The sequence below is a fragment of the Petaurus breviceps genome, unplaced genomic scaffold (assembly GCF_028583685.1).
Source record: "Petaurus breviceps papuanus isolate PSGF00001 unplaced genomic scaffold, PetGlider_PUasm1.0 90617, whole genome shotgun sequence".
NCBI classification, from domain to species: domain Eukaryota; kingdom Metazoa; phylum Chordata; class Mammalia; order Diprotodontia; family Petauridae; genus Petaurus; species Petaurus breviceps.
The window spans coordinates 5,553,234-5,562,452 of record NW_027187287.1 but is presented as its reverse complement, the minus strand read 5'-3'; the positions used below and the strand labels follow the sequence as shown (position 1 = coordinate 5,562,452).

The 9,219-nt window shown below is 39.1% G+C and overlaps 1 protein-coding gene across 5 annotated transcripts in view; it reads left to right on the top strand.

The window, feature by feature from the left end:
• RNF213 (ring finger protein 213) overlaps positions 1 to 9,219 on the top strand; it is a 208,271-nt gene that overhangs the window by 114,483 nt on the left and 84,569 nt on the right. For all 5 annotated transcript variants that reach the window (XM_069064114.1, XM_069064116.1, XM_069064115.1 and 2 more), the window contains 5 exons: positions 2,650 to 2,867; positions 3,485 to 3,625; positions 4,878 to 5,042; positions 5,784 to 6,942; positions 7,898 to 8,091. In XM_069064114.1, coding sequence (XP_068920215.1) covers positions 2,650 to 2,867; positions 3,485 to 3,625; positions 4,878 to 5,042; positions 5,784 to 6,942; positions 7,898 to 8,091 — 1,877 coding nt within the window. The remainder of the gene's footprint in view (positions 1 to 2,649; positions 2,868 to 3,484; positions 3,626 to 4,877; positions 5,043 to 5,783; positions 6,943 to 7,897; positions 8,092 to 9,219) is intronic.

Here is a 9,219-nt window from a genome sequence, read left to right as displayed (position 1 = left end):
CCCCCCCCCAGCCTGTCCTCCCTTCCATCATCCCCTCTCTCATCCCCTTCCCCCCCTCCCCACTCTCCTGTAGGGTGAGATACCCTATTTAGTGTGTATTTCATTCCCTCCTCAAGCCAAATTCATTGGGAATAAGGTTGACCCATTCCTTTTTGCCTTCCTATTCTTCCCCTGCATTGTAACCATTTCCCCTTGCCTCTTCTGTATGAGATAGTTTACCCCATTCTGTCTCTCCCCATCTCCTCTCATTATATTCCTCTCTCACCTCTTAATTTCACCTTTTAAGTATCATCCCTTCCTGTTAAATTGGTCCTGTGCCCTCTATCTATGTATACCTGTAAACATATATACACACATTCACATATGTATTCATATGCCTATATACCCTAATATATAGACACACACACACATGTTTCTATTCCCTTTAACTACTGAGAAAAGTTTCATAAGTTACAATTATTGTTGTTCCATGTAGGAATGTTAATGGTTCAACTTTGATAAGTTCCTTATGATTTCTTTTCCCTGTTTACCTTCTCATGCTTCTCTTTCTTCTTGTATCTGAATATCAAATTTTGTGTTCAACTCTGGTATTTTCAGCAAGAATGCTTGAAAGTCCTCTATTCCACTGAATGACCATATTTTCCCCTGAAACATCATACTCATTTTTGCTGGGTAGGTGACTCTTGGTTTTAATCCCAGCTCCTTTGACCTCCAGAATATCATATTCCAAGCCCTTTGATCCCTCAGTGTAGAAGCAGCCAGATCCTGGGTTATCCTGATTGTGTTTCCACAATATTCAAATTGTTTCTTCCTGGCTGCTTGTAATTTTCTCTCCTTAATCTGGGAATTCTGGAACCTGGCTATAATATTCTTAGGAGTTTTCTTTTTGGGATCTTTTTCAGGAGGTGATCGGTAGATTCTTTCAACCTCTATTTTGCCCTCTGATTCTAAAACATCAGGGCAGTTTTCTTTGAGAACTTCCTGGAGGATGATTTCTAGGTTCTTACTTTTATCATGGCTTTCAGGTAGTCCAATAATTTTTAAATTATCTCTCCTGGATCTATTTTCCAGGTCAGTGGTTTTTCCCATGAGATATTTCCCGTTGCCTTCTATTCTTTTATTTGTTTGAATCTGTTTAACAGCATCTTGATTTCTCATCAAGTCATTAGCTTCCATTTGCTCCAGTCTAATTCTGAAGATGATTCTCCATGATTCTTCTCTTTGAGCTTTTGAAATTCTTTTTTCATCTGGCAAATTCGACTTTTTAAGGCATTCTTGTCCTCATTGCCTTTTTGAGCCTCTTTTGCCATTTGAGTCAGTCTGTTTTTTAAAGTGTTATTTTCTTCAGTCAGGTTGTTGACTCTCATTTCATAATTTTCTTCCATTGTTCTCATTTCTCTTCCCAATTTTTCCTCCACTTCTCTTATCTGCTTCTGAAGGTCCTCTATGGCCTGTAACCAGCTCGTATTTTTCTTTGAAGCTTTTGGTGCAGGAGTACTCACTACACAGTCTTCCTCCTGTTCCATGCTTTGCTCTGTTTTGTCCCCAAAATAGGAGTGTAATGTTGGAATCTTCTGTCTGCTTTGTTTCCTTTGCCTGGTCATGTCGCCCTTCAGTCACTTGACCCCTGGGATTTTTGCCACAGTAGGACTCTGCCACCAGACAGGGGAGCTTTTGTCCCAAACACTGGGGTTTTCTCAGCTGCTGGAGGTATTAGATGGGTGCCCTCTCTGAGGTCTCCACAAGCTCTGGCAAGCTGGAGATATACCCCAGGACCTCCACCCTAGACTGCAATCTAGATCCAAGCAGGTTAAAGCAAGAGTGATTACCCCTCAGAATGGTGCTTGGTCCCCCTACACTCTGCAGCCCAGGAGCTGAAGCTGCCACATGGCTGTCTCTGCCGTCCTCTCAGAGGCTTTTCGCCCCAGGGGCAAAAGCCACGCACTCCCACTTACTTGTTCCAAAGTCCAGACTGCACTGGCCTCTCACCTTGTCCTTCGCATCTGTGTGTTGATAAATCTGGAAATGGCCACAGCTGCTGCTGATCTGGAGTCCCTCTGGCCGAGGCTGATCAGGCCTGCCCTGCGGCTAAAGCCTTGGCGAAGGGCTGGGCTTGGCTCCCAGAGCTCTGTGCTGGCCGATTCCTGCCAGCCTGCCAGGCTGTCCTCAGCGGGAGGTTAGCTTCTCTGTGTCATTTTGTGGGTTCTGCAGCTACAAAGTTTGTTTAGAGTCCCCTTTTTACATGGATTGGGGAAGGTGGAAGCAGGAGCAGCGGGGAGGTCCTGCTTCTACTCCGCCATCTTGGCTCCGCCCCTCTTAATTCTGCTTTTTTAAACTGATGATACTAGACTGTGACTTGTTCAAGGCTTTGATGCATTAATAGTAAAGTTTTAAAGAGAATTCAGAAGTTCTAATTTTTTATCCATTTTTCTCTGCTCATAAAACTGCATTGAGCCCACAGTCATCATAATCCCTTTGTCATTTGTACATTTCTTGAAATAAAAGAATAGATCAAAGCTCTCCATTACTCATTCCCTATCACATTTCTAAACCAAATGTTTTGTGTGGGATTATTGCATGAGCCTTCAAAATCACCATGCTCAAAGAAATTAAGTAATCATATACTGACCCTAGTACCTTCTTCCCAAGATATTAATGAGCTAAAGGTGTTTGTGGACCTGGCCTCCATCTCAGCGGGAGAGAATGACATGGATGTGGACCGAGTGGCCTGTTTCCATGATGCTGTACAAGGCTATGCCTCAATATTATATAAGCTTGAGATTCGGGCAGGATTTATGGAGTTCATGGAACGATTGAAAGAACTGTGGAAAGCTCTGGAAAATGACCAGCATCTGCCCAAGAAGCTGGTAAGTATTAATTTTGACTTAGAGGAATATAACATATTTCTTTTCATAATTTTAAAGGTTTCCACTTTTTGCTTGTTTTGGATTTATTTGTTGATTTTCTTTTTTTTTTAATGCAGTTCATTTCAGATGACTTATCTGAAGAATGAATCAAGGCTCTTAAAATGCTTGGAGCTATGCCACTTGATAGGACAGTGAGAAGTGCTTTCCAATAGAAACACTTATAGTTGAGATATGCAGTGGATGCATGATTTCTATTTGGTGGTTGGGAAAACTTAAGAAGAAATACACTTGATCATTTTCATTTTAACCATTGAAAGAAGTCCAAATTAAACTCTGCCAGAAATATTAAATGTAGTAAAACCATTGTTTGAATTCTCTCCATCATTGTGCCTAGTGACTGAAAAGAAGGCCTAATGTTTTTGCATTGTCCTCTCATTTATTGCCCTTTTCCATTTCCAAAACCACCATATACTAACTGGCCTCCAGTTTTACAGTGGAAGATAGAATGGTTTACTTCAGGAGGTGAAGACCTTGTATTTGTAGGTTTCTTGGACAGGAGAGAAAATGAATGTAATCCTTTGGATTTTGGTTCATATTCTCAATTACTTTCCCAACAGCGTGACTCTGCTCGACACCTGGAGTGGCTAAAAACAGTAAAGGATAGTCATGGATCTGTGGAATTGTCATCCTTGTCATTAGCAACAGCCATCAACAGCAAAGGCATCTACATTATCAGACCTCCCAAAGATGGTCAGAAGGTAAGAAAGCTGAGGTCCTCATCTAGTGGGGATAAATATTCCTCAGTGAATATCTTTTCCCTTTCCTTATAAGCACATATTTGGGCATTTTTGAAGATTTTCTAGCCAGTCTGTTTTCTTTTTGGTGAATATTGACGGTGTGCTTTTTTTTTTTTAATCAGAAACTGAGTGCTCAGTTTCTCTTGGATTTTTTTATCCTTTTAGCCACTTCTGCCTCATTTCCCAAGTATCTGAGTTGCTTCTAAGATGCTCCCCCACAAGGGTCTGTTTAGTTTAGTGGTACGTTACTTCTGATCTTAAGAACTACTAGAAATTGGAACAACTGAAGTTCACAGTATAAAGCTTCCTTGTTTAAGTCCATATTTGAGCTCCCACCACAGATTAAACCAGGATAGTCTAGTGGTGTGGATCCAAGTACCTGAATGAGATCTAGGCTGTAGGAACATTGAGACCCCAAGAGGCCAGATATATAAGGTTAGTAGTATGGTGCTTGGCCTTTTATTTTCCTTGAGCCTTGAGGCTATGCCTCTCAACAAAGTGAGTTCTCTTTTGTGAGGGCACATTGTTTTTCTTTTTTTGAAAAATCTTTTAAAAAGTAATTTTTGTTGAAATTTCTTGTTTTAATATCTCTTTAATTTTCAAATATATCCATCCTCCACCCCTCTAAGTGAACCATTCCATGTAACAAGAGATAAAAAAGAAAATGGGAAAAAGTAGTTCAGCAAAACAAACTATCATGTTATTTGAGTTTGATAGTATATGTAATCCCCCATGCCCATAGTCTATCACCTCTCCAAAGAAGGGAGGGAAACACATTGCTTTTTACCAATCCCTTTTCTCCATGTCAAGCTGCAATTATGATAACTTTATCTTCTCATGATTTTCTCTCAGTGGTTTTCCCTATTACCTATTAGCAAATTGACTAGATTTTTTATTTGTCCTTATGACATTCTATTGTTATGTTTTTGCACACTTGTCTTATTCCCCTTATAGAGATTTTAAGTTCCTTCAGGGAAAAGATGTTTTATTTTTGTATTTGTTTATGACTTTATATTAAAGTAGATGCTTAGCAAAGAGGTAGCAGAGTTCTTTGTTAATGAAAAGTCAAAATTTCTCTAACGATCAACAAATGCCTAAGAAATGAGAAAGATCTGGGCTATACTTTTTTAAGTCTTGTTTGGGTAGTAGATACTTTTCTGCATTAATCATAATGGTTCTGCAGGAAGAACTATGATCTTGGTGCATTTTATAGGTTTCCCTGGATACAGTGTTACATTTGAGCCTTCCTGAAAGACATGAAGATCATGAAGAAATGCGCCATTATTCCTTAGATGAACTGAAGGAACTTCTTAACAAGTTGATGCTAATGTCTGGCAAGAAAGACCAAAATCATGTTGAAGTGGATAAATTCTCAGAGGTCAGAATTCTGTATATGTTATAGATCTAAGAAGTATGTCATTCACTGTTTTTGCTATATAGGGAGGGGTATACATTTTTCAGTTTCATCTCAGGTTGAGTGGTTTGGGAAACTGAAAATAATGATTTACGTTTAATTGAGATGAAAAGCAACAGAACATGAAGGCTATGAATAGTGGATTAAGCTGGAGTTTAGATCTCCATGGTGATGTGTGGTTGGTCCTTTGTTAGGCAGTTTCCTTTTAAGATCTTTTAAGTGGATTTTCCCCTTTTTTTCTCTCAGGGAATATATCCATATGGGATGGAAATAACACACTAGAAAGTCCTTGATTGGAAGGTTAACTTGTTCTGTTCTCTGCTACACCTCTTTATGATTTGGTAGAGAGTTCAGAGTGCCCAAAGATTCATTTGACCATCATTTATGAAAGCCATTTTCTTATACACTAGTCTTTTGTTTTAATGCAAGTCCATTCTTGGGAGTTGTAAACATTTGACAAAGGATATATTATCTTCCCATCTCTTTGCTTGGAAGGGACTTATTAGACTCATTTTGGTTTTAGATTTTTTTTTTCAAATGAGATGAGAAAGGTGAGGCCTTTTTAGGGAAAGGTAAAAGCAGCTAAAATAAGTGGCAAATACAGGAATCATTCTGTGTTATTTTTAACAACAATAATAACAATATCAGATTATATTGCCTTAATATTCTTCTGTTAAAACTACCTCTTATATTCATCTTTGCTAGGTATTTTGTAATATCCAGAGACTTGCCCACGCCTTTATAAACCTTTATGCTGCTGGAAATGTGCTGTTCAGGTCTTGGACAGCTACAGTATATTGTTCCCCCAAGAGTCAGATTTGTATACAAATGAACTTCTACTTGGAGACTGTAGGACAGCTCACTGGAGATGGGGAGGTGACTGAAGTCCTGTCAGCTCTGTGTAAGCAGATGGAATTCTTCCTAGGGAACTGGAAAAAATTCATGATTGAGAAGCGGTCTGAGTACTTTTATCTCAACTATTACACTGCTGAACAGTTAGTTTACCTGTGCATAGAACTCAAGAAACAGAAGCCCAGTGAAGCTGCCTTGGCTATGCTATCCTTCATCAAAAAAAATTGCACCAAATATGATGTCTTAAAAACTTTGAGTTCATCTTACAGAGTACTATCCAGACATCATTTGCACCAGGACATCTTGAATGAATTACAGTTGGTGCTATCCTCTGAGCCAGAGTTGTTGGGCAAGGTCAAGGTAGTATGGGAATTTTACATGAGGTACATGAGTGCCCTCCTACCTAATTGCCTGAATATTGACTCTCTTGGTCTTTGCTTGGCTCATCTGTCAGAGATGGGAGAGGGTTGCACTGAGCGGCATCTTCCACAAGGCTTGCAGACTGGCCAGCCTAATCTCATCACCTGCCCTCATTCTGATGTGCTGTCTGTGGCTCTGGCTCTCTACATGGAGACTCCCCGCCAGCCCCTGCCCACCTATGATGAGGTGCTGCTCTGCACCCCTCTGACAACGTATGAGGAGGTGTCACTGTTCCTACGCCGTTGCCTCACCCCAGGGTACCAGGGGCACAAGGTCTACAGCCTGTTGTATGCAGATGAGCTCAGCTATGAGGTGAGCTGTCAGGTGGAAGAACTGTTTCAGAACTTGTGTGTGCAGTGCCACAGGGAAGACTACCAACTGGTGATCGTCTGCAACAATGATAGGGAACACTGTTATATCCCCTCTGTCTTCAGCCGGTACAAAGTCCTCGTGACTCCTCAGCAGTCTCTTACGGATATTCAGACATATCTGCAAAGTCATTACCAAGTCTCACATCATACCCATTCAGCAGCTTCGGTGTTTAAGGACCGTGTTTGTGTGAAGGTTGTGACCTCCAAGAGAGCAGGCGTTGGTAATGATTCATAACTTTGATTTATACTTTTTTTCTTCTTTTGAGAAACTAAAGGTACTTGTCATATGGTTATATTTATTTTGCTGATGAAGAAACTGAGGCCCAGAAAGCTTCTAATTCCTTATGCTATATATTAATACCAGTGATAGAAGAGAGTCTCCTCTTTCTCACTCCTGACTTCCAGTGGTTAGTTTTTCCTGTCAGCTCATGTTGCTTACCTCTTCTAGATGGGTCTTTTCCTTTCAAATAAATAATGTTTTCATTCTCTTGCTTATATACAGTATGTCATTATACTTTCTCATTTATAATCTAAAGAAGACTCTGTAACCCTTCCTGGTAACTATCATATGTAGCGTGGAATAGTGGCAAGAACCTTGGCCTAAGGAGGAAGTCCTGGAATCTAATCTCTGCTCTTTCAATTTTTAGTTGTGTGACCTTGGTCACTTCAACTTTCTGGGTTAGACCAAATGTTTTCTAAAGTTTCCACAGTTCTAACATTTTATGGTTCTTTCATTGTCCTCTTTTAGGGGTGTGGATTGTCAGGGTCAAAGAAATCTTGACTCTTGAGTTGCTGTACTGTGTGCTTTTCTTTTTGCTGGCAGTTTTGATTCATGTGGAAATAGGGTGGATATTAAAATATTTAAAGGAAAAAAGTTCCAATTATCTTTAACTTCATCCCAATAATAGTATTAGAAGTCTTAAATGAATGAAAACCACCCCCATGGAAGTACTTCTTTTACCATAATTGCTTTTTTTAAATTTATTTAGATCCTTGAAAACTCAAGGGCTGTGAAAAGGCTTATATCAGCTTGTGGTTTGTTATATGTAATACTGTGAAGTTTATGTATAGCCCTGTATCTTTTGGAATTCTTCTACAGACATCTTTTTTTCTTTTTTTCATATTCATTTTCCAACAAAACACCTGAGCTCTCATTTATATATTTCAATGTTTTAGGAAAATCCCTCTATGTAAAGAGGCTTCACAGCAAACTGAAATATGAAAATTTGGGGGAGGAAGTACCTCTGAAGACCATTCGATTGATTGAGCCCCAGATGAATGAAAGCAAAGTGTTAGCATCCCTTCTACCTTTCTTGAATGTAAAGTACCAGAAAAATCCCATGCTTATCCACTTGGACATTACATCTTCAGTAAGTGTTTTGACTTTTAATGGTTTTAGTGTCTGACTAGCTAAGATTTTAGAAACATGAGTATCCTGCTCAATAACTTATATTTTATATTTTTTTATTTTTTTATTTGCTTTTTGGAGGGCAATTGGGGTTAAATGACTTACCCAAGGTCACATGACTAGTTTTTGTGTTAAGTGTCTGAGGCAGGATTTGAACTCAGGTCCTCCTGACTCCAGGACTGGTGCTCTATTCACTGAGCCACTTAGCCACCCCAATAGCTTAGACTTGAATGGTGTTTTTAAAATGTTTTAATTTAATTTCCAACTCCGAATTCTTTCAGTCTTCTTCCCTCCCAGCCTCCCCCCCAACCTCCCTCCCTCCCCATTGAGAAGGCAAGAAAAATAAAACTCATTACAAATACATATAGTCTGCATTAGTCATGTCCAGGAAAGGAAGAAAAAGAGAAGAAAATATTCTTCAATCCGTTCTCTTAATCCATCAGGTCTCTAGATAGCATGTGTTCTTTGGCATTGTGGCTGGTCATTGTGTTGATCAGAGCTTACTGTCTTTCAAAGTTTATTATCTTTACAATATTGTCATTAATTTATGTTATTCTCCTGGTTCTGTACACTTTATTTTGCATCAGTTCATATAGTCTTTCCAGGTCTTCTGAAACTATCCCTTTCATCATTTCTTATAGCACAGTAGTATTGCATCACATTTGTACACCATAACTAGTTTAGCCATTCTCCAGTATTTGGGCAACCCCTCAACTTCCAATTCTTTGCCACCACAAGTGGAGCTATAGATATTTTTGTACATCGTTTGGGTTTGCTTAGTCAGTGTCTCTTTTAATCTTTTGTTATTCTTATTCCTCATTCTGCCTTCTCCTCTTTACTTCTTTTTTCTCTGTTGAATGAAATATATTATGATATCTAAATATTTATTCTTTGTATTCTTCCTCCTTTGACCAGTTCAGATAAAGTAAGATTCAAGTATCAGCCACTCCCTCAACTTCTTTCTTCTTCTTTGCATAGATTTCTACTTGTGTACCTCGATTGTGAGATGATTTTTCTTACCACTTTCTTCCTTTCTCTAACCCTGATTGTATTCTTCTTTCTTCCTCTTTCTGCTCTTTCAAGACATAAT